This window comes from Salvelinus sp. IW2-2015, linkage group LG11 (assembly GCF_002910315.2).
Source record: "Salvelinus sp. IW2-2015 linkage group LG11, ASM291031v2, whole genome shotgun sequence".
NCBI classification, from domain to species: domain Eukaryota; kingdom Metazoa; phylum Chordata; class Actinopteri; order Salmoniformes; family Salmonidae; genus Salvelinus; species Salvelinus sp. IW2-2015.
This window is the reverse complement of record NC_036851.1, coordinates 28,764,651-28,790,474: the sequence shown is the minus strand read 5'-3', so window position 1 is coordinate 28,790,474 and position 25,824 is coordinate 28,764,651. Positions and strand designations below refer to the sequence as shown.

The 25,824-nt window shown below is 41.5% G+C and overlaps 1 protein-coding gene across 1 annotated transcript in view; it reads right to left on the bottom strand.

The window, feature by feature from the left end:
- The window catches only part of LOC111970125 (ubiquitin carboxyl-terminal hydrolase 4), a 43,234-nt gene that overhangs the window by 12,282 nt on the left and 5,128 nt on the right, over positions 1 to 25,824 (bottom strand). Inside the window, exons 2-21 of the mRNA XM_023996649.2 lie at positions 23,952 to 24,079; positions 23,578 to 23,708; positions 23,376 to 23,502; positions 23,106 to 23,251; positions 21,555 to 21,616; positions 19,243 to 19,389; positions 17,462 to 17,579; positions 15,728 to 15,901; positions 15,321 to 15,479; positions 14,965 to 15,189; positions 12,881 to 12,964; positions 11,188 to 11,282; positions 9,380 to 9,562; positions 8,985 to 9,208; positions 8,546 to 8,758; positions 8,274 to 8,344; positions 8,020 to 8,135; positions 7,740 to 7,889; positions 5,102 to 5,205; positions 3,965 to 4,053 (exon numbers count right to left, since the gene is read on the bottom strand). Coding sequence (XP_023852417.1) covers positions 3,965 to 4,053; positions 5,102 to 5,205; positions 7,740 to 7,889; positions 8,020 to 8,135; positions 8,274 to 8,344; positions 8,546 to 8,758; positions 8,985 to 9,208; positions 9,380 to 9,562; positions 11,188 to 11,282; positions 12,881 to 12,964; positions 14,965 to 15,189; positions 15,321 to 15,479; positions 15,728 to 15,901; positions 17,462 to 17,579; positions 19,243 to 19,389; positions 21,555 to 21,616; positions 23,106 to 23,251; positions 23,376 to 23,502; positions 23,578 to 23,708; positions 23,952 to 24,079 — 2,746 coding nt within the window. The remainder of the gene's footprint in view (positions 1 to 3,964; positions 4,054 to 5,101; positions 5,206 to 7,739; positions 7,890 to 8,019; positions 8,136 to 8,273; positions 8,345 to 8,545; positions 8,759 to 8,984; positions 9,209 to 9,379; positions 9,563 to 11,187; positions 11,283 to 12,880; positions 12,965 to 14,964; positions 15,190 to 15,320; positions 15,480 to 15,727; positions 15,902 to 17,461; positions 17,580 to 19,242; positions 19,390 to 21,554; positions 21,617 to 23,105; positions 23,252 to 23,375; positions 23,503 to 23,577; positions 23,709 to 23,951; positions 24,080 to 25,824) is intronic.

Genomic DNA, 25,824 nt, shown 5'->3' with positions numbered 1-25,824 from the left:
TTCCCACATGCTTCAAGAGGGCACATTGTTCCTGTTCCCAAGAAAGCTAAGGTAACTGATGCTAAAACGACTATCGCCCCGTAGCACTCACTTCCGTCATCATGAAGTGCTTTAGAGAGACTAGTCAAGGACCATATCACCTCCACCCTACGGACACCCTAGACCCCTCCAATTTGCTTACCGACCCAATAGGTCCACAGACGACGCAATCGCAACACACTGCACACTGCCCTAACCCATCTGGACAAGAGGAATACCCATGTGAGAATGCTGTTAATCGATTACAGCTCAGCATTTAACACCATAGTACCCTCCAAACTCGTCATCAAGCTCGACTGGTCTCGACCCCGCCCTGTGCAACTGGGTCCTGGACTTCTGACGGGCCGCCCCCAGGTGGTGAGGGTAGGTAAACATCTCCACCCCGCTGATCCTCAACACTGGGGCCCCACAAGGGTGCGTTCTGACCCTCTCCTGTACTCCCTGTTCACCGCACGACTGCGTGGCATGCACGCCTCCAACTCGATCATCAAGTTTGCGGATGACACTACAGTGGTAGCTTGATCACCAACAACGACGAGACGGCCTCCAGGAGGAGGTGAGGGCCCTCGGAGTGTGGTGTCAGGAATAACCTCTATACTCAACGTCAACAAAAACAAAGGAGATGATTGTGGACTTCAGGAAACAGCAGAGGGAGCACCCCCCTATCCACATCGACGGGTCAGTAGTGGAGAAGTGGAAAGTTTTAAGTTCCTCGGTGTACACATCACGGACAAACTGAATTGGTCCACCCACACAGACAGCGTTGTGAAGAAGGCGCAGCAGCGCCTCTTCAACCTCAGGAGGCTGAAGAATTCGGCTTGTCACAAAAAGCACTCACAAACTTCTACAGATGCACAATCGAGAGCATCCTGTCGGCTGTATCACCGCCTGGTACGGCAACTGCTCCGCCCACAACCGTTAAGGCTCTCCAGAGGGTAGTGAGGTCTGCAGAACGCATCACCAGGGGCAAACTACCTGCCCTCCAGGACACCTACACCACCGATGTCACAGGAAGGCATAAAGATCATCAAGGACACAACCACCCAAGCCACTGCCTGTTCACCCCGCTATCATCCAGAAGGCGAGGTCAGTACAGGTGCATCAAAGCAGGACCGAGAGACTGAAAAACAGCTTCTATCTCAAGGCCATCAGACTGTTAAACAGCCACCACTAACATTTAGCGGCCGCTGCCAACATACTGACTCAACTCCAGCCCATTTAAAAATGGGAATTGATGGAAATTATGTAAAATGTACCACTAGCCACTTTGCAATGCCACTTAATACAATGTTTACATACCCTACATTACCCATCTCATATGTATATACTTGTACTATATCATCTACTGCATCTTGCCATCTTTATGCAATACATGTACCACTAGCCACTTTAAACTATGCCACTTTATGTTTACATCCCTACAGTAATCTCATATGTATATACCGTACTCTATAACCTATCTACTGCATCTGCCATGCCGTTCTGTACCACCACTCATCCATATATCTTTATGTACATATTCTTTATCCCTTCACACTTGTGTGTGTGTGTAAGGTAGTAGCGTGGAATTGTTAGGTTAGATTACTGTTGGTTATTACTGCATTGTCGGAACTAGAAGCACAAGCATTTCGCTACACTCGCATTAACATCTGCTAACCATGTGTATGTGACTAATAAAATTTGATTTGATTTGATTTGATTCAGTTTGATAGGTTGGATAAAAGAATAAAGACAGACACCAATGTCAGGTTCAACAGCCTTGTTAAGCATTGTACAAATCCCTACGCCTGGAGTCTGGGGAACAGTCCAGCTAGTCGATTACCTATCAACTAGACTCCGTAACAGTGTCTTCACTGACATTTTCAACATGTCCCTGATTGAGTCTGTAATACCAACCTGTTTCAAAGCAGACCACCATAGTCCCTGTGCCCAAGAACACGAAGGCAACCTGCCTAAATCACTATAGACCTGTAGCACTCACATCCATGAAGTGCTTTGAAAGGCTGGTAATGGCTCACATCAACACTATTAACCCAGAAACCCTAGACCCACTCCAATTTGCATACCGCCCAAACAGATCCACAGATGATGCAATCTCTATTGCACTCCACACTGCCCTTTCCCACCTGGACAAAAGGAACACCTACGTGAGAATGCTATTCATTGACTACAGCTCAGCATTCAACACCATAGTGCCCTCAAAGCTCATCACTAAGCCAAGGATCCTGGGTCTAAACACCTCCCACTGCAACTGGATCCTGGACTTCCTGACGGGCCGCCCCCAGGTGGTGAGGGTAGGTAGCAACACATCTGCCACGCTGATCCTCAACACTGGAGCTCCTCAGGGGTGCGTGCTCAGTCTGCTCCTGTACTCCCTGTTCACCCACGACTGCATGGCCAGGCACGACTCCAATACCATCATTAAGTTTGCAGACGACAACAGTGGTAGGCCTGATCACCCACAATGACGAGACCACCTATAGGGAGGAGGTCAGAGACCTGGCCGGTTGGTGCCAGAATAACAACCTATCCCTCAACGTAATCAAGACAAAGGAGATGATTGTGGACTACAGGTAAAGGAGGACCAAGCACGCCCCCATCAACGGGGCTGTAGTGGAGCAGGTTGAGAGCTTCAAGTTCCTTGGTGTCTACATCACCAACAAACTAGAATGGTCCAAACACACCAAGACAGTCGTGAAGAGGGCACGACAAAGCATATTCCCCCTCAGGAAACGTAATTTTTTTTGACATGGGTCCTCAGATCCTCAAAAGATTCTACAGCTGCAACATCAAGAGCATCCTGACTGGTTGCGTCACTGCCTGGTACGGCAACTGCTCGGCCTCCGACAGCAAGGCACTACAGAGGGTAGTGCGTACGGCCGAGTAAAATCACTGGGGCTAAGCTGCCTGCCATCCAGGACCTCTACAACAGGCGGTGTCAGAGGAAGGCCCTAAAAATTGTCAAAGACCCCAGCCACCCCAGTCATAGACTGTTCTCTCTACTACCGCATGCAAGTGGTACAGGAGTGCCAAGTCTAGGACAAAAAGGCTTCCCAACAGATTTTACTACCAAGCCATAAGACTCCTGAACAGGTAATCAAATGGCTACCCGGACTATTTGCATTGTCTGCCCCCCAACAACCCCTCTTTTATGCTGCTGCTACTCTCTGTTTATCATATATCCATAGTCACTTTAACTATACATTAAACTATCCCAACCAACCAGTGACCCTGCACATTGGCTAACCGGGCTATCTGCATGGTGTCCCGCCACCCACCACCTGCCAAACCCCTCTTTTATGCTACTGCTACTCTCTGGTTATCATATATGCAGTCACTTTAACTATATCTACATGTACATACTACCTCAATTAGCACGACTAACCGGTGCCTGTATATAGCCTCGCTACTGTTTATTTTTAACTGTCTTTTTATTTCTTTACATACCTATTGTTCACCTAATACCTTTTATTTTTTAAATTGCACTGTTGGTTGGAGCCTGTAAGTAAGGTCTACACCTGTTGTATTCGGCGCACTTGGCAAATAAACTTTGATTAATTTGATTTGATTCAAAGGCACTTAAATATTTTGTCTTACCCATTCGCCCTCAATGGCACACTTACACAACCCATGCCTCAAGGCTTAAAAAAAACGTTCTTTAACCTGTCTCCTCCCCTTCATCTACACTGATTAAAGTGGATTTAACAAGTGACATCAATAAGGGATCATAGCTTTCACCTGTATTTACTTGGGCAGTCTGTCATGGAAAGAGAAGCTGTTCTTAATGTTTTGTATACTCAGTGTATAGCTTTCAAACGGGTAATAACGAGTCCCACATCATAGAAATGTATATACATAATCACATTTTCTAAAAAGCCATATACAGAGTTCGACATGAAAGTAAGGGTTGAGGTGGCTCACTCACCACAATCTGATCCTCTGAGGCAGCTGAGACACTGCTGTCATCAAAGTAATGCCACTTCCCATCAGCTTTGTTCTTGCCGTAGGCTGTGTCTGCAGGTACAAGATATTGGAGGAACATTATAAAACTATGGTCATGGCGGACTAAAGTTGAGCTAGGATGAATATCTGATGAACTGGTTTCCACTAGCAGGCCTGGTTAGTCACCAAACAAGAGCTTGGCTAAAACAAACGAAAAGGTTTGAGCAAATCGAAATTGACATCAAAGTTGACACTACATGAGTAAGTGGGAACCAACAGTCCAATTAAATACTGCTGATTATAAGCTCAGTTTCCTTAGAGAAAAGGCATAAGCCTTAACCTTATCTGTTAACATACATTCTGCATAGTTGACCTGCTTCAGGTTACCAGGTACTAAAACAAATACCTATGTTAGCAGATAGTATTATTCAAATAACAGGAACAGAGTGAATATAAAAAGAACAATGGATTCCGATCACCTGCAGTTAAACCTCCCTTTCAGCAAACTGTTCTGTTTTCCCAGCAGTGCAGAGCGATTAACTCAAATTTAGGTTATTTTCGTTTTTAAACAAGAGATACATTATCTAAGTGATCAATAGATGGTATTCATAAAAGTATGCCTTATTTACTTTGAAGAACTAATAAAATGGTGATTTTTCTCAGGCAGCAGCTCTATAGAGATGAGGCGACTTGGAATTAAATAAAGTCATCAAATAAAATAAATGTAAAATACACAACTGAAATAGAATGTGATAAAATGATGGTTAATAAGTGATAAACAGTAATGGGCAGTCACTGCCACCATGGGACTTTTATTAGTTGTTTTATTCTGTGTTACAGCACTTAAATGCACTATGCATTATGTGGGTTAATGTTGAACAAAAATTGAAACAGAAATCCGTGATTTTTTAAATAATCGAATCTGAACCGACCTCAAAAAGCACTAATCGCTCAGCACTATTTCCCAGGTAAACAGTGATTTGAAATGTAACAAAGTGAGAGCTGATTGTGTCATTAATGTGGGTGGGGTAGGGTGTGTGTACTGTGTATCTCATTATCTAGGTCTGCAATAAGGATGGACCTGACCAGGGTGTTGCTAGCAGAGGCAAACATTACTCACAGTGGCCTCCTCCCATTCCTCCATAGTGGTTGGAGACTGCTATGAGGTCATAAACATAGGGGCCGGCCTTGGGGTCGCACACAAACTCAGACATGTTCAGGTCCCTGTGTGGAGAGAGAAGACATGTCATCAGCAAAACCTGCCTTTTATACCCATAGACAATAACTGACAGCTAGAAACATAAGCACAGGGCTGTACAGAAAGCCATGTTTTATTATATCAAATGTGATTCATATTGGACATGTCATCAGCACTGAACCCAGTGTGGGGGGGATGATGGTCAGCCAGTACTACAGCTGATATGATGGTGAGAGGGGTGAGGTACAACAGATGGCTCTGTCGGTCTCAAACCTCCTCAGTAAGCATGAGTCAAGTTCTTGGACGCAGCAGTGGTTGTCTATGTCAGCAACATTTAGTTCTACTTCTTGCTGGATAATGTGACTCAGTAGAGGTCAGTGAACACAGGGAGGCTCCCAGGCATTCAGCGAGACAACCTCCACACAGGTTGCTTTTATACCACGGCACAGCATTCCACTGGCTTCATGTCACCACCTTGGGAATAACTTGGGTATTCTGCTAATGGAAAATACATAAAAAAAAAAAACTGGTTTAGTTGAAAGGGCTTTTTTGTGATTGTGAAATTTCCTTGTGAGCAGTTATTACCGGATGTAATTATAACCATATATGCTCTTTGTCTGTTGGAGTGTGACGTCAATTTCCCTGACAGTTTAGACACACTTCACAAATATGTGACCATTCCTCAAAATGGACAAAGACCTTTTTCTGACATATCTAGCAAACCAGTACCCTCTAATGTAAAAACTGTCAATACCGTGGGTCCATAAAAGTTGACTACAAAATCAAAAGGATGCTTTCATAATTTCACCTCTCAAAGTACAAAGAATAAAGAGCATGTCCCATCTTAATGTGAATAATTCATGAAAAAGAGTGGTTTAAAAATCAAGAAATTATCACTGAATCTAAAACAAACAAATGTTTTACTATCTGGTCCAAAGAACAGAAAATACAAGAGAGACTATATAGGTGTCCATTTTGATAATATACCTGTTGATCCAGCCAATACAACACGCATTCTTGGTGTTTTGATTAATGAATTGTCTTGGAAACACAAAGACAACCTCCAAGATCAGCAAAAATGCAGGGATACTTGGCAAATTAGATATCTCATAAACAGAAGCACTTCTCTGTCTCTTCCTGTTCATCAGTTACTTAACATTATATGGGCCAGCACACCATACCAAACTACTATCAATCTGTCACCTGCAGAAACACTCTGTAAGAATAATAACATCTGCCGGTTTTAGAGACCATTCTAGGGATGGGCATTTTACCTTTTTTGACTGTTCGAGTACGGGGCAGATTTTTTTATCTGCGTACTTGGAAAAAAACAAAAACACGTATAACAGAATAAAATAGTGCGAAGTGATTCGGATCTCGGGTCTGGAATAGTTTTTCTCAAAGAGTGATCATTTGAAACGGCAAGTTAAAAGACATTTGTCAGGGTTACAAACCAAAATCTGTCTTCTTTTCGATATACAGACATTCAGTTGAGTTTATTATGCCTGTTCCTTGGTATTTCTAAATAGATGAATAATTCTACATTGAACACTGCATGGGAATGAATTATGGCCAGGACATCTGCTTGGTGAGTAGGCCCAGGCTTAATGATTCTGATGAAAATATGCTCAGTCTTTATCAAACTAATGTTTTTTATTATTTTTATTGTGGAACCTTTATTTTTAGGGGGGGGTGCAATTATTCCAAAACTGATACAATCATAATTCATCCCCATGTTGGAACACATATTTCCCTACTTCAGTCAACCAGTCCATTTTGAATTTGTGATAAAACTGTCATAATTTAGCAAGGAATGTAGCTTGTGTATCCCATCAGTTAGATACATTGTTATAGGCATTTATTTCTGTAAGCGCACACAGCACGCATGTGTAGGCAGCATTCGGAACACGATTGAGTGAGTCGGACATGGAGGGGAAAGTGAATTTACTTTTTGTTGTGTCCTGCAAACACACATGTACAAATAGGACACTAGAGTCAAAGCAAATTAAAGTTGTCTTCAAGACAACATTGACCAAATAGGTTCAGTATTTTTGAGTTTTGACTTAGTTCGAATACTCGATTACTTATGCCCCTCCCTAGACCATACTGCCATGACTTTAAAAAAAAATGAGAACTCCTGAATATTTATAAAATTAATTCTTAAAAGTTGCTCCATTTTTTTAATTTTTAATTTATTTTACAGCTCTTTAAAATCAGTTTTACCCTCTTTCTTCTAATTCACCACCACATATAAATTCAATAAGTACTCAACAAGAAACAGACAACATCTACATCACCCACAATCAAGAACAACCAATTCTGAATTACCTACAGAGGCTCTATGATCCGGCACTCACTCCCAACTGATTTTGCCAAGCTGTCCCTGTCATTGTTTGAAAAAAATTCTAAAAGAGGCACCTACTGTACATCACAGTTCTACATCCCCAGTAGCTGGACTTTTACTGTTATAAACTCTTTCTATGTGTGCAAATAAACTAAACTAAAAGAGGACACGTATCTGTCAGAACAGTTCCACCTCTTGGCATAGTGCTGTCTGTACCTGACAGGGAAGTCCACCACAGTGTCCAGCTTGTCCCTCCAGCAGCGGTTGTAGGAGAAACGCTTTAGGTGGACCACCAGGATGCGAGGCAACGACCACAAGTCAAACTTCTTTGTGGCTTGTTGGTGTTTCTTACAGGTGGGGCAATACCTGTTAGGACAAGGTGAGGCATCGTTGATATCAGTGAAACAGACAAAAACACACAAAACAACAAAGTAGTGGTTTCAATGATTTAGTGAGTAGAGTAATGAAGGCCTGTTTCTCTTGCGCCTGGTCTCACCATGGGTCATGCTCTCCTAGCGTCTCCATGGTGGTGAAGAGCTCCATGCATTCCCTCAGAGCCACTGTGGCTTTCTTCTTCTGGGCCTGCAGCATGCTCTCGTGCTTCTCATAGGCCTACAGTACACACAGAGGATAGAGGACTGAGTCACACAGACAGATACACACTGTATAGACATAGACTGGCATCCAAATTTTGACATTAATAAAAGGGCTTTAGGTCAACCTATTCAAGTCAACTGAAACTGTACTGACCTCTGCTTCCTGATCGTCGTAACACAGTTTCTTTGTGTCCGAGTCCCAGTCAATCGCCACTGTGGAATGTGCTATGGAGGAGATTAGGTTTGGTCAGCCCTCTACACACATCGAAAGCCGGTTTTCTAATGGCAACTCAACCAACATATTTTAACCACCTGACTTTAACTAAAAACATTGCGAAAAAAGTTTAAAACATTTATTTCAAGACATTTTCTCCTCTTGTAACTGGTCAAAACACTGAAAAGCCAGAGGCGAGACTGAATACTAACTATTGAGTTTGAGGAAGTTTCCGTCACATGGCAGTGGACTGATGTTGGCCGTTCCGTAGGAGTTGACCATGCTGAAGGAGAAGAGTTTGGTCGGGGTGCTGGAGCACTGTTTGGTTTTAGGGCCATTCTCCAGGTCTGAGGCTTCCTCTTCCTCCCCCGACTGTCCGTTCTCTGGCTCCGGGCTCACCTGGTGATCCATGGCCTCCTCCTCACCTGGAACCAACACACACACACACGTCTGAAATCCCAATATCGGATTCACACAAGCCATGTCAGCCTGTGGCAATGAAGTATTGCACTTCTACATGAATGCAAAACTAAAATGTGCTTAGTACACAATTTATCATGGGATAATAAAGAAACCAATAGGTGTACAAGATGTAAATAACTGTGCTGCCTTTACTGCTGCTGGAGCACTCTAATCCATGTTGTTGCTTACCCTCACACACACCATTCCCGTTGGACCTGTTGGAGGTCCCGGAGTGGTTGCTGCCGTTGCTGGAGCTGCAGGACGCTCCTTCTGACAGGGGGCTACCACTCCCTGCAGTGTTGTGATTGGAGGATGTTGCGGAGCACTCAGCTGCCAGGCTGCAGCTGGCCGAGGAGGCAGAGGCGTTCGCCCTCCCCTCACCGGTGGAGCTCTGAGCGCGATTCACATAGCGCCTGGAACGGGAAAACAGTGGGTAAATATCGCAAGTTAACCTTTTGCCATGTGCTATTCCCACATTTAGCACACTAAGTACATGTTCAATATCTCATGTCTATGTGCTGCATACCGTACATATGAGCAGAAGTGGAAACAAAAGCAGGCCCACAGACAGACAGCGTACCCACCCGATCCTCTCCAGCACCTTCTCGTAGAGCATGTCAGCGGCCAGGTTCTGCCGGGGAACAGTGATGAGGAGGGGCTGGCCGAACAGCATGGTACCCGTGGAGCCGCCTGTGTGTTTGGAGTGGCGCTCTCTGAAGTACACAGGCAGGTTCATCCTCTCCCTGTCCTCCTCCGCCACCTCATACCTGGACCACAAACATGGAGAATGATACAGTAGCACACTTAGGGTGTTCCTTTTTTATGATTTTAACACATTTTGTATCTGTGGTGGATACTGTACAGTGCCTCCAGAAAGTATTCATACCTCTAGACTTATTCCACATTTTGTTGTGTTACAGCCTGAATCCAAAATGGATAAAAACACATTTTCCTCACCCATCTACACACCATACCCCAAAATGACAAAGCACAAATGTTTTGAAATAATTTGGCAAATTTATTGAAAATGAAATACAGAAATATCTAATTTACTTAAGTATTCACACCTCTGAGTTATTACATGTTAGAATCATATTTGGCAGCGATACCCAGAAAAACTAAAAGCTTTCCACACCTGAATTGTAATAAATATGCACATTATTATTTTTTTTTAGCTCTTCAAGGTCTGTCAAGTTAGTTTTTGCTAGACAGACATTTTAAAGTCTTGCCATAGATTTAAGTAAAAATTGTAACTAGGCCACTCAGGAACATGCAATGTCGTCTTGGTAAACAACTCCAGCATATATTTGGCCTTGTGTTTTAGGTTACCGTCGTGCGGAAAGGTGAATTTGTCTCCCAGTTTTCCTCTAGGATTTTGCCTCTGCTTAGCTCTATTCCGTTTCTTTTTATCATAAAGAACTTCCTGACAAGCATACCCATAACATGATGCAGCCACCAACATGCCTGAAAATATAAAAGAGAATGGTATGCTGTTGTGTATTCAGGCCATCAAGTTAATTTCTTTGCCACATTTTTTACAGTTTTACTTTAGTGCATTATTGAAAACACTTCCTTCTTTTCACACTGTAATTTAGGTTAGTTTTGTGGAGTAATTAAAATGTTGATCCATCCTCAGTTTTCTCCTAATCATAGCCATTCAACTCTGTAACTGTTTTAATTGGCCTCATGGTGAAATTCTTGAGGGGTTTCCTTCCTCTCCGGCAACGAAGTTAGGAAGGACACCTGTATCTTTGTAGTGACTGGGTGTATTGACACACCATCCAAAGCGTAATTAATAACTTCACCATGCTCAAAGGGATATTCAATGTCTGCTTTTTTGTTTTTTTTACCCATCTACCAATAGGTGACCTTCTTTGTGAGGCATTGGAAAACCTCCTTGGTCTTTGTGGTTGAAATTCACTGCTCGACTGAGGGACCTTACAGACAATTGTATGTGTGGGGTACAGAGATGAGGCAGTCATTCAAAAGTCATGTTAAACACTATTATTGCTCACACAATGAGTCTATGCAAATTTTTACTCCTGAACTTATTTTGGCTTGCCATAACAAAGGGGTTGAATAATTATTCACTCAAGACATTTCAGCATTTAATTAATTTGTAAACATATCTAAAAACAAAATTCCACATTGACATTATTGGGTATTATCTGTGTAGCCCTTAGCGACACATCTCAATTTAATCCTTTTTAAATTCAGGCTGTAACAACAAAACGTTAAAAGGTCAAGGGGTGTGAATACTTTAAAGGCACTGTAAGTGGTTATTCTGTAAACTAATTTCCCTGGGACAATAAAGATACTGTTTGACGTCTGCTCATACCCAACCACTGTTCAATATGTTATCTTCCAGTGCAAGATTAGAGACCAGGCTTACACAAATATGTCATCTTTCTCCATGATTTGGTTAAGTCCGTCGTCTCGTCTGTAGATCTTGTGGAACCGGTGATTGTAAACATCAGCCACCACCATCTAGGAAGACAGGAGGGTGCATTTATGGTTTCCTCTCAACTGGAGTCCCTTTATCAGACCCGTCAGTGGCACAAAATGTTATCCTCACAATTGAAAAAAAGGCTACAAAGCATTAACTAATTGTAACCTAATCTACACATTTACTGGCCGATAGGGTTGGGTGGTATCCACATTTTCATACCGTTTCTGTACTATACTGGGGTATACAGTATTACCAGAAGCTATCTTTTTTTTTTTGGTGTGTGAATTTCTTTAGTTTGGGCACCAGTCTTTAGCTAACGTTCCATTCCTTGCCACTCCATGCCATTGCCAAAGAGACTGGCATTTCGGCAATCACAACATTCAATATGCAGCTGGATATACGGCAGAGTTGCTCATTGGTTGTTAGAAATAACATTAATATTTTCTATGGCAACATGTGGAACCTTAAAAATATAATTAGAATTATAACAATGTCAAAAACAAATATTTAGCTGTTAGATAGGCAAGACGTTGTATTTTGAGGCTTTAAATCAATGCAAATAGATTTTGTGGTTGGAATTGCAATATGTATTTAGATTGTTCGTAAATTCAATCTGGAGTGCTAGAGTGTTTCGCTCTGGGCGTTTGTAAATTTAAGAGTGTTGTCAGATTGTCCATTCGTAAATTCAGAGTGTTTCGCTCTCGGAGCGTTCAGAGCGCACACTGGATGCTCTGGCCGAGGAGAAGGGTTGATAGGGTTGATCCGAGAGTTCTGACCCCACAAAGAGAGTCAAGCACCCAAGCTAACTAGCTAATGTTGGCTAGCTACTTCCAAACACCTCACTCTGCCAATTTTACTTGCCCTAGCAGAGCTGGTTAAGCTGTTTTCATGTTATCCATAGCATTGGGGACTGTAGCTGTGGTGCTGCCAACAATTTCATTACGTTTTTTTGCCAACGTTTACTGACACCGGCCATATTCAACAGGTGTTGAGCGTTCGTAAATTCATCTGTTATTCTGCACTCTGACAACTCAGACGAGAGTGCTCTGAAATCGGAGTAGATAGCCAGAGTGAATTTACGAAAGCACCCTTAGTTTCAGAATTTAGACGTGCTGTGTGGACAAACAAAACACGGTTGCTTAGCAAACCTGATACCTCTGTTCTGTGGAGTAAAAAAAGAAGAAGAAGTGATATAGTCCAAATATTTGGATAATCATTGTGATTGGAGAATAGCTGAGGGTTATCGAATCAGGATCAACTCCTCTGATCTCCTCGAGCTCATTAATGATAGAAGATATTTGAAGATGGTAGAAAGGCCAGTCTCTGTTCGCTAAAGAGACTGGTACTCAGGCTAGAATGTCTCTGCTGTAACCAAGAAGCTTGATCTTGACACGTGGATGCCCCAACTCCCCCTATTTTTATTTTTTTACTGTATTGAAATTTCAAAATATATGCCAGAGTATCGCCAAGCCTACTGACCGATAGTTTTAATCCTATCAAGTCACAACAAAAATGTCATCATGAGCACACAACCATAAAGGATGTGTGCAAATGCCAGGCAGGGACTGTAAAAAGAGGGTCTAAAAGTACAATGGCCCTTATTCAGCTAGCAGCACATAAAGGGTAAAGCTCTCACATTCTCAGCAGGTATTCCAGAAAGCCGGGACAAGGCGCTGCACAGGTCTGTCACTAAGCCAAGCTTGGGGACCACCACTCGGTACTGGAGATGAGAAAAAAAAGAGATGCAGAGGAAGAGAAGGATGGAGACAAATATTTTGACTTAAGACACATAGATGGTATGACCTCCGTCGGTGAACCGCGGTCCACTCTGAAATCGAAGGCGTCACGGCAGTATGTACAAAGACCACTCTGTTTCTAGGTCCCCATTAAAAAACTGGTCTGGTTTTGAGAACCACCTCAATGATTCAATGAGTATACGCAAATATCTTATTTATTTTGCAGACCTCATCACGAAAACAGAAACACAATAGGGGCACCTCAGAACATTAACCATACACTAACACTATATTTTAATGAAATTCAACTAGCCCAGGTTTAAACTAATGAATGTTTTGTCTGAGGCTTGCTTAAGAATATTATTATGAAATGTACACTACCGTTCAAAAGTTTGGGGTCACTTAGAAACTATATTGTTGGAGAGAATATGAAACCCTTTCTTCTAAAAATGAAGGACTTTGCTAGATGGTCAAATATATACATTTCATTATGGGGTAAAATGTATTCTATTAACATGATGCTGGCACCTGTAATATATTATCCTCTACCTCATCTCCCTATATATATCCCAGATTATTACATTGAAGATATTTACAGGCATGTTCTAGATTTTCTTTGGCGTAACTCAGCAGTTTAGGTATAAAACATATATWTTTTTTTATATAAGTCAGTCTTCCACCAAAAAAGGTGGACCTGGTCTCCATAACTTCAGGAAGTACTACTGGGCTATCAATGTCAAACATATCAGTATTTGGTTGCCATGTTGGAAGGGAGGGGCTAAACCAGGCTGGTACCAGATTTTGACCTGGCTTGGAATTTTTGGCAAAGTAAGACCACAACTGAACAATCACCCCACTGTTACAAACACTAGAACCTTGTGGGGTAAGATAAAAAGGGACCTTTATAAATCTCCTCTGTGGCACAAAAAGATTATCCTAATTGGATGTAATACATTTTTGAGGTACAGAATAAATGATCTGTTAGATCTATTTGATGAGCATTCTAAGCAACTCTTAAGCTTCACCCAAATTACAGAGAAATATAAACTGCCACATAATGAATATTGGAGACACCTCCAGCTACGAAGGTAATTGTCAAAATGGTTGGGAAGCACCCTTACCTGTCCCATAGCCAGCCCGAAAAAATAAATAATTTATAATCTGCTACAGGAGCAATTGTCTGATCCTTTAAATAAGGCTAAAGTACAAATGGGCAAAATATTTGGCTCTACATATATCCCACGAAGAGTGGAAATCATGCTTGTCTAATTTTAATACTATGTCTAAAGAAATGGTAAACACATCTCTTCAATTGGACTCCACAGAGTTAATTCCAGAAGACCGATGTTGGAGATGTAAAGGTGATGATGCCTCTAATACACATATACTCTGGTCATGTCCAGTGCTAAGAGATTGGTGGAATAATATACAAGTTGATTGAGGTTATTAAGAAAGTTCCTGATCACAGTAAAACTGTATATGTTAGTCCTAATCTTCAGCTGTTGAGCCTATGTTTTCACTTCCTTTGAAAAGAGATGGCTTATCCTGGCCATCACAACAGCTAAGCGCTTACTCTTAAGGCATTGGAAGAAACAAGATCCCCCTCCCTTTGATGAACGGGCCAGTACCATAGCACAGCTGGCTAGCTATGAGAGAGTTTCTTACTCGCTTCTGGATAAACTACTTTGAATATACTTGGGGCCCCTTTCATTGCTTGATCAAATGGACCTTAACAGGTGAACTGTATCTAAAGTCAGTATATAATGGGGTATAGCAGTGGTGCTATTATTTATTATCTATTAGTTCTCTCTTGTTTTTGGTGTGTCTGATATCATTGTCTGGTTTTATATTACTCTGTCTTGTTTTTTTTGTTGTTGTTGTGAAATCCTTAAATAAAAAAAGATTGTTATAATGACAGTGTAACTACATTGAGGGGGAAACGCAGCACCCATCCAGTGTGTGTGTGTGTGTATATGTATGTTACCTGCGTGGGTCTGGACTGGGGGTCGATGCGGACCAAGAACACCTCCATAGTGCGGTCCTTCTTCATGGGCAGAGGGAGTGTGAGGTAGCAGAATGGGTCAAAAGTCACAGAGATCTTGGCACACTCTGGACACACCAGAGTGGATTTGAACAGGCCATGGAATATGTCCACGATGACTGAGTCATTGCGCAGGCGATGATTAGTCCATGCTTCCTTAGCTACAATCTGTCATTAGGAAAAAAAAAAAAAAAAATTAAGAGATTTGTAGAGAGGTTATCACAAACATAATAGGACTTAATGACAATGCTATGGGAAATCCTCCTTTCTAGCATCACCAAGATTGTGTGTATGTGTACCTCGTCTGGCCGCCCCCCTGCATCTTGTAGGGCCAGGTAAGGCTTCTTTTTAACGCGGTTCAGGTCTTCGTGGAGCCCGTCCATCAGGAAGGCCAGCAACTCCTGAGAGTCCTGCTGCTGGTACCCTGAAAACTGGGGGGCGAAGCGACCCACTTGGGTCTGAGATAGAGGGGGAACACAGGGTGGAGGTTAGCAGACTGTGCAGCTTGTTAATCACACGTGTTAAAGTAATTATGATGCTCATTGCTGTCTGCAATGAGTTGGTAAATTAGTAACTGACTATAGGATAAATCTACTGGTAACTGACTGAATTGGAAAATCTACTGGTCAAAAATAGGATGAGGAAGGTGCACTACATTGCAGTAACCTATAGAAATTCAGTCTCATATATCAATGGTGATGCTCACTTTAAAGGTGCGGGGAGCCACATAGCTGCTGCGGCTAAGCCACATCTGCTTGACCAGGTCTGCGTAGGCCTCTGCGATCTCCCCCCTCATTCCTAATGGATTTTCCCGGTTGATCTCCGCCTCATACTGGTCATCCAGGAAGTACTCAGTGAGAGGGCACGCGTTGCTCAGACACTGCAACAAAACAGTGAGGTGAATAAGGGGGAAATATACAGTTCAAACTTTGTTTGGTGTGTGTGTGTGAGTCAAAGAGCCTGTCTAAGCCTGAGTCTGTGGCCTGTTCTTCCACACCATCAACTGATTTAGAGAGGTAAGTACAGCTCGGTCTTAGACAAGGGATAATTGGATGTCTTAGACAAGGTAAATATGCTCTATAGCAAGACATATCCTGAAACTTAAATTAATAGCCAGGCGCTCATTTGCTTAAATCACTCATCCCAACGGGAGCTTATTAGAGACCGGCTTCTATTTGAGCCAGGCGCTCATTTGCATAGTTAACTGAAGAACTGTAATATCCTATGCTTCACGGAGTCGTGGCTGAACGAGGACACGGTTAACATAAATCTAGCTGGTTTTTGTATGCATCGGCAGGACAGAATGGCAGCTTCTCGTAAACTCGAGGGCATGTGTCTCTTTGTTAACAACAGCTGATGTGCAATCTCTAATAATAAGGAGTCTTGAAGTTCTGCTTGCCTGCTCACACCAACTCATTCAAGGGTTTGTCTTTACATTTACCATTTTCTACATTGTAGAATAATAGTGAAGACAAACTATAAAATAACACATATGGAATCATGTAGTAACCAAAAAAGTGTTAAACAAATCAAAATATATTTTATATGAGATTCTTCAATGTAGCCACCGTTTGCCTTGACAGCTTTGCACACTCTTGGCATTCTCTCAACCAGCTTCATGAGGTAGTCACCTGGAGTACATTTCAATTAACAGGTGTGCCTTGTTAAAAGATAATTTGTGGAATTTCTTTCCTTCTGAATGCGTTTGAGCCAATCAGTTGTGTTGTGACAAGGTAGAAGTGATATACAGAAGACAGCCCTATTTGGTAAAAGACCAAGTCCATATTATGGCAAGAACAGCTCAAATAAGCAAAGATAGTCACTGTGTACCTGTTTCTCGTGTGACTATTTATATATTTTTTATTAATCTTTAAATCTGCATTGTTGGAAATGAACCTGTAAGTAAGCACTTCACTGTTAGTCTACGAAGCATGAGACATAAAATTTGATTTGTTTAATTCCAGCATTTTAATACATTTCTTTCTTTCCTGCATTAAATGTGTTAGCATTTACACACTGTCAGGTTTCGGGGGTGGTGTCTTTACTCCCGAAGACGTTTACTGTTTTTGTGCTTTCCAGTTAGCTAGCCGTTCTCAGCTGTCAGCAGTTTCTTACTGGAGATAATAACGGATGATTGGCATAATTTTTGTGTCATTACGGAATTATTTAATGTAACAAAACAAACATTAAACCAAGTAAACAATTCACGGTAAACTCGTAAACAATTCATTTAGACTGGTGTTTATTTATTTGATAAAGGCTTTTATTTGCTAAATTGCGTGCCATTGCCCAGCTATAAAAAAAAGGCACAGGCGGCTATGGACTGAGTTTAATTTAGTTTTACAGTACCCAATATTTGCTGTGGAGTCCATATGAATTCTTTGTGCAGTATATGCTAATGTGAGTTTGCACACAGACCTTGTGTGTGTGTGTGTGGTACCTGGAGAGCGGAGTTCATGAAACAGGTGTTGCCTAGGTTACTGAGACCACAGAGGCCAGGTTGGGATGGTGACTCTCTGTAGTTGTATGAGGAGCTGTATGAATTATAACCTCCCAATCTGTAGAAACAGTAAGGGTGAGTCCAGTGTTTAACAGGTCAAACATCAATGGATTGTACAAATATTCCAAAACATACACTATCGGTCAAAAGTTTTAGAACACCTACTCATTCAAGGCTTTTATTTTTTACTATTTTCTACATTGTGGAATAATAGTGAAGACATCAAAACTATGAAATAACACATGGATTCATGTAGTAACCCCCCAAAAAGTGTTAAACAAATCAAAATATATTTTATATTTGAGACTCTTCAAAATAGCCACCCTTTGTCTTGCGGACAGCTTTGCACACTCTTGGCATTCTCTCAACCAGCTTCACCTGGAATGCATTTCAATTTAAAACGTTTTTTTGTGCAATTTCTTTCCTTCTTAATGCGTTTGAACCAATCAGTTGTGTTGTGACAAGGAAGTTAGCCCTATACAGAAGATAGCCCAATTTGGTAAAAGACCAAGTCCATATTATGGCAAGAACAGCTCAAAAAAAAGAAATAAACAACAGTCCATCATCACCTTAAGACATGAAGGTCAGTCAATACGGAACATTTCAAGAACTTTGAAAGTTTCTTCAAGTACAGTCACAAAAACAATCAAGCGCAATGAAACTGGCTCTCATGAGGACCGCCACAGGAATGGAAGACCCAGAGTTACCTCTGCAGGAGAGGATAAGTTCATTACAGTTACCAGCCTCAGAAATTGAAGCCTAAATAAATGCTTCAGAGTGCAGGCAACAGACACATGTCAACATCAAATGTTCAGAGAAGACTGCGTGAATTAGGCCTTCATGGTCGAATTGCTGCAAAGAAACCACAACTAAAAGACACCAATAAGAAGAAGAGATTTGCTTGTGCCAAGAAACACAAACAATGGAAATTAGACCGGTGGAAATGTGTCCTTTGGTCTGATGAGTCCAAATTTGCGATTTTTGGTTCCAACCGCTGTGTCTTTGTGAGATAAAGAGTAGGTGAATGGATGATCTCCGCATGTGTAGTTCCCACCGTGAAGAATGGAGGAGGTGTGATGGTGCTTTGCTGGTGACACTGTTGGTGACTTATTTAGAATTCAAGGCACACTTAACCAGCATGGCTACCACAGCATTCTGCAGCGATACACCATCAAATCTGGTTTGTGCTTAGTGGGACTATCATTTGTTTTTCAACAGGACAATGACCCAAAACACACCTCCAGGCTGTGTAAGGGATATTTGACCTAGAAGGAGAGTCATGGAGTGCTGCATCAGATGACCTGGCCTCCACAATCACCCGACCTCAACCCAACTGAGATGGGTTGGGATGAGTCGGACCGCAGAGTGAAGGAAAAGCAGCCAACAAGTGCTCAGCATATATGTGGGAACTCCAAGACTGTTGGAAAATCCTTCCAGGTGAAGCTGGCTGAGAGAATGCCAAGAGTGTGCAAAGCTGTCATCAAGGCAAAGGGGGGCTATTTGAAGAATCTCAAATATAAAATATGGTTACTACATGATTCCATGTGTTATTTCATACAATGTAGAAAATAGTAAAAATAAAGAAAAACCCTTGAATGAGTAGGTGTTCTAAAACTTTTGACCGGTAGAGTAAATGGGACTCCATTGACTTGGTCTGACTGGCTAGTGATATCCCATTGACTGCATATTGTGGCATAGTGATAAAAACACAGTTTGCTTGCCTATTGCCAGAGGAGGTGCTGTTGTTCAGTGTATAGCCAGAGTTGCTGCTGCTGTCCCCATTTGTTACTGTTGAGGAGATGGTTGCCGACGAGTTGGAAGAGAGCTTTGGAGAGGTAGTGAAATTCCTGGATGTAGCCGTACTGGATCTGAATAACATGAACATAGACTTACTGGAAAAGTTTCAGACACATTATTTGATATATACTATTTTCTGCACTCAAACATTAGGGTTGGCGGTATCCAGATGTTCATATCGTTTTTCTCTCCTCCCAGGAATTACGGTATTACCGCCTTAGAACACAAGGGGGCACCTGAAATGCTAAAAAGCATTTTTACCAGAACGCTAACAAAGTTAGCACAAAAGCTCATTTCCATGGAGGCTGCTAGCTAAATATGCTTACAAGAGCAAACTAAAATAAACAAATGGCAAAGACAGGCAATCCAGCTCTGAATGTAATTTTGGACATTTATTTTACACATTTACAAATGTGAACGAGAGAGACTGTGTGGGGAGCAGTCAGGCCGAGAACAGAGAAAAAAAACACACAGAAAACCAAGATGGCAGCACCAGCTGTACAGATAACCCATCCAAAAGGGCGTTGACTTCTGAAACATGGCAGAAAGCTAGCACAATTTGATACCCCGTCACCTTATTAATTAAGTCACTTACTTTGATAACTAGCAAGTTAAACTTAAGGGAATTCTGTGTTTTTTCCACGAGGGAAAAAATATAAAGTGTATAAGAAATATATTGCTGCATTTTGTAAACATATATCTAAAATGCTTCTAATTGTAATTTCTGCTCAGCATCAGACAAATTTTGTGCTTCCGTTACACTTCTCCACTCAGAAGAAAATTCACGAATGGGCATTGTATTAGCAGACAGCGCTCCTCTGACTGATGTGTTGTTTGGTGTAGTCAGCCTACTTTTCTCTGTCAGCAAAACATTAGGAAATGTAGTCCGCTACATTCTTTCTAATATAAAACATTGGAAATATGATGGTCATGCATAGTTTTTGCAAAAAATACCTTATTTTTTGGGTGGCTGCCAGCCAAATACTGTTGCGCTTCGGTTGTCATCTGATGAAAATGAAGCTACTATCTGCCAAATGTGTTGCCCTAAAGTATTTTCTGCAAAGGAAAACTATAGTTGCGCATCCCTGATTAGACTATTGAAGTAAATAAAACACTTTCTATATAAATAGCAACCCCTGTCAATACACAGCTGGACTCACCTGCTCCCACTTTCTCCCATTGTGCTATTTACAAACTAACAAACAAACATGACTGGCTCAACTGTTCTGGGGAACTATGGCAAGCTTCATGTAAATGTAAAATAATGTGACAGGTAAAATAAAGAACGTGATCTGCTTTATCTCCTAACATATTGCACAAGTTGACTACAGGTATTTACTTCAAAAGTAGCTACAAATATTAACACTTCAAAGAAGGTTTTTCAATACCGTTGAAACTATCTTGTGGCTATTACCAAATACCCTGGTATACAGTATACCGCCCAAGCCTACCAGACAGAGAAAATAGTAAATGTGACAATTTTAGCCATTTTAGTCAACAAGTAGGGTTGCAAAGCTACCGGTAATTTACTAAAGTTACGGGAATCTTCTGTAATTTTTGTAATAAACAGAAAATCTATGACAATCTATCGAAATTTATACTTGGATTTTTTTTATTTTTATGTATTCATATATAGTATTCATTTTTTTGTCTGATATTTTCTATGAGTTTCTAGTAGACGGTATCTAGTATGGTTCAAGAGAAAATAGCCTAATAATTAAATTATCAACAATGGCATTATTTTCAATAAACTCTGCAACTATTCCAACTATTTACTTTTCACACCTGTCACCAGTTTGAGGCCAAAACATTGAAAACAAATACATATTGACATTGTAAAAACAATGTGTGTAAAAAAAAAAAAAAAAATGAAGGATATTTTCATGCTGAAACCCCCATATTAAAACACCAATGAGTTTCACTATGTTGATGGTTTATATTTAGGATAATGTTTACAGCTTGGTCATTCTATTCTTTTTTATTTAAAAATCTTCATTATTTCTTAAATTTTACATGTAATAAGGCTAAAGATAATATTACAGACCCCTGTGATAATCTGAAGTACCCAAAACGGCCACTAGACATCTTGTGCTAGATAACATAAAATCCTTGAAATATAACAAAATTCTAGTAGTTTACTGATGAACTTCGAAAGATCCAGTAATATAGTGTCGCTTTGCAACCTTAGTCAAAGTCCTAGAATAGAGGATGGGTAACCATATAACGATAGACTTACTTTGGATGGGAGGCTTGTCTGGGCCACGTGCCGTCCTCGTTCTTGCATTCAATCACGAGCACCTGTGTGGGCATCACACCAGTGAGAGCCGTGCTGAACCCAGCTGATTTCAACAACTGTGTCATAACATACTCAAATATCAGAGTTAATCGCTGCTGGATAATGTAACAGAGAACAAAACAACCTCTTGGTGCAATTTCAACTGTTGGGAGGAAAAACTGATGCAGGGTTCGTACACAGTGGCAAGTCAAATTTAAGGATTTAAGTACTTTTTCAAGCACTAATATTAATTTCAAAGACCATCAATTTGTAATAGTTCCTATTATGCAATTGCCACCAGATGTCAGTATGTCGCCACAAACTCATGAAAAATTATAACAACTTACTATTAATCACTACCTTACAAGTTCTACTCAATAATACGTGTTTCACTACATACATGAGTGTTAAGTCAGTACTGATGATGTTGTAATTTGAGTAGTGACGAGCAGAGTTTTGGGACATGCCTACGGGTGAACACATTTCCTATTCCTACACAATTCCAGCTTAATGACTATTGTATTTTCATTGGGAATTTGGAAAAATACTACATAAACGCTATGAAAAACCATCTTGCTTCAGACTGGTAGCTTTAATGTAGCTGGTCAGGAGCAGGGCGGGTGGGCTGTATGAGGAAAATGGCATGTGAACGGCCACCAGAACAGCAGGAGCACGGCTGCTGCTTGATAAAGCGGAATGTCGCGGGCGCCCTTTGAATGAGGCAAAAAAGCTCTGTAGAGAAAAAGTACAATGTCACAATGTAGAACTGGTGCCTACGCAAGATGCAGCGCTGTGTCATTCCACCTTCAGGGCTGATTCACCTATGCTCGCAAAGTCTGACGCATTTTTTGCACCTTACACGGTGTGGGTTGGTTGGGTCCAGTGACGTAGTGGTAAAAAAAAGGTGTAAACTATCCTGAACTAAAGTATAAAAAGCAACATGTAAAGTGTTTGTTCCATGTTTCATAAACTGAAGAAAAAAAAGGTCCCAGAAATTTCCCATAGGCGCAAAAGGCAGAATTGAATGTACATTTGACCGGCATTTTAGCTATGATGTGACGTTTGGGGGCACATAGTCAGTCAGTTATTTGCCTGCCTGACTGAGTGGCAGTGGAATGAGCCTGGCAAGCAGAGCGTGAAAAACACCTGAGGAAATCAAATTTGGCAGTCTGCCTGGAAATGTATTCGTAAAACCAATACATTTTCCTAATATTTTTCAGATTAGATGATTTTCTGTTCTCCTCTCATTTGAATTCAAGTACTTTTAAAGTGTCAAGGTATTCCAGTATTTTAATTTCAAAGTGCCAAATTCAAGTACTTTAAGCACCTCAAGCGAACCCTGCTCATGAGATTATAAGTGACGACACCATTGCAGCTTCCCCTCAAAAAATATTCACGTGTGCGGTGTGTCTAATGAAGAAAGTGCCAGTGGGCAAAGGGTCTAGTTCTAGCTGTGTGTGGCCTAGTAGTGAGTGAGCGGATTTGGGCGTTGGGGTGGAGACAGTACTCTACCTGGCCCTGGAAGAGACCAGCATCCTGTACGGTGCTGTCTGGCTTGTTCAGCTGCTCGTACGTGTTGCTCATGTACTTGTTCCACAGTCGAGTCTCCTTCCCCGTTGGGATCTCAAATAGTGACCGCATCTCCTTCTCTATGGTGTCTGGACAGGGCACACACAATATTTAGTTAATTAAAAAAGTCAGAAGTGGCTGAAGATGATATATCTAGTTAGTTCACACGTCAGTTTGCTCTCTGGCTCACAGTACAGTACTGTTCTCTCTTACCTATAGTGTCAGCTTTGCTGAAATGACGTGTGACCACATTGTCCATGTTGTCATTCTCACACAAGTTGAGCTCCAACAGATAGACCTCCACTTTACAGTGCTTGACAAACATGCCGTGTTCAACCACCTAGAGAGAAAGAGCAAGGTTAAAGAGAGAGACTAACGCAAAAGGGTGAAAATATACATTTTTAAATGGCATCACCTTTCTGACGATGGGACGCTGGCCCTCAAGGCAACCATACCAGCTGACAAACTTGTTCCACGCCTCAGTGGGCACAAGGACATAGTCCAGCTCATCGATAAGGTGCTCCTTCAGGATCTGAGTCTCATGGTCTAAGGAGAAAGAGAGAGAGTGTCAAGGTAAGTTTATGACATCAAGTATTTAGACTACTAGTTTATAACATTTACATTTAAGTCATTTAGCAGACGCTCTTATCCAGAGCGACTTACAAATTAACTAGTTTTGTACTTATTAGAATCATGTTCACAGCAGAGACAAAAGAAAACACACAGGCCTACACACAGATTAAAATACAATGTGACATTTTGTGGAAGTGAATATGATGCCTGCATTACCTGAGAACAGGCCAGAGTTGTCAACAGGGCCGGGATAGAGACTGTGCTCTCCAACATTGTACATATCCCAACTGTCAAATCCCACATATTTCTTCCACTGCTTGAACCACCGACTATCAATCAGAAACCTGCAAAAAGAAGTGCTACTGTATTGGGTGGAATGATAACTTGCAGGTTAAAATGTATATCACACAACGGTAAAACAAATGTTTTATATAAACTTGCCTTGCATGCAGACAACCTGTGCCACTAGTTTCTAAATTATGTCTAACAATTGCTAGGTTTCAATCGGAGACAGATTATCAAGTGAATATTCCAAAATCTGCATAAAAACAATATGCGCATTTTTAAACCAGAGATATTTCCATCAAATTGACATCTTGCAGATAAGTCTGTGAATGATGACGTAGTGCATATTAAAAATACATTTTGCGGTTAAATTCCCATGTACTAAATTAAAAAATATTACAGGAAAAAAAAAATACATTTTAACACAACATCCAACAATTTCAAAGATTTTACTGAGTTAAAGTTCATATGAAGAAATCAGTCAATTGAAATAAATGTATTAGGCCCTAAGCCTATTTTGCATGACTGGGAATATAGATACACTGCATTCGGAAAGTATTCAGACCCCTTCACGTTTACTACATTGTTACGCTACACCCTTATTCTAAAATGGATAAATAATTAGTTTTCCCTCAATCTACACACAATACCCCATAACAACAAAGCGAAAACAGATTTAGTWWAAAAAAAAAAACAGAAACACCGTATTTCCATAATTATTCAGACCCTTTGCTAGGAGACTCGAAATTGAGCTCCGGTGTGTCCTGTTTCCATTGATCATCCGTGAGAAGAAGTTTCTACAACTTGATTGGCGTCCACCTGCGGTCAATTCAAATAATTGGTCATGTTTTGGAAAAGCTCACACCAGTCTATTTAAGGTCCCACGGTTGACAGTGCATGACAGAGCAAAAACCAAGCCACAAGGCCGAAGGAATTGTCCGCGTTGCTCCAAGAATCAATTGTGTTGAGGCACAGATCTGGGGAAGGGTACAAAAAAAATGTCTGCAGCATTGAAGGTCCCCAAACCACAGTGGCCTCCATCATTCTTAAATGGAAGAAGTTAGGAACCTAGACTCTTCCTAGAGTTTGCCGCCCGGCCAAACTGAGCAATCGTGGGAGAAGGGCTTGGTCAGGGAGGTGACCAAGAACCTGATGGTCACTGACAAAGCTCCAGAGTTCCTCTGTGGAGATGGGAGAACCTTCCAGAAGGGCAACCATCTCAGCAGCACTCCACCAAATCAGGCCTTTATGGTAGAGTTGCCAGACGGAAGCCACTACTCAGTAAAGGCACATGACAGCCCGCTTGGAGTTTGCCAAAAGGCACCTAAAGGACTCTGACCATGAAAAACAAGATTCTCTGGTCTGATGAAACCAAGATTGAACTCCTTGGACTGAATGCCAAGCGTCACGTCTGGAAGAAACCAGGCACCGCTCATCACCTGGCAAATACCATCCCTACGGTGAAGCATGGTGGTGGCAGTATCATGCTGTGGGGATGTTTTTCAGCGGCAGGGACTGGGAGACTAGTCATGATCGAGGGAAAGATGAACGGAGCAAAGTACAGAGAGATCCTTGACAAAAACCTGCTACAGAGCACTCAGGACCTCAGGCTGGGGCAAAGGTTCACCTTCCAAAAGAACATTGACCCTAAGCATACAGCCAAGACAACGCAGGAGTGGCTTCGGGATAAGTCTCTGAATGTCCTTGAGTGGCCCAGCAAGAGCCTGGACTTGAACCCGATCGAACATCTCTGGAGAGACCTGAAAGGTAGGAAACAAGACCTCCGCTACGATGATCCTCAACA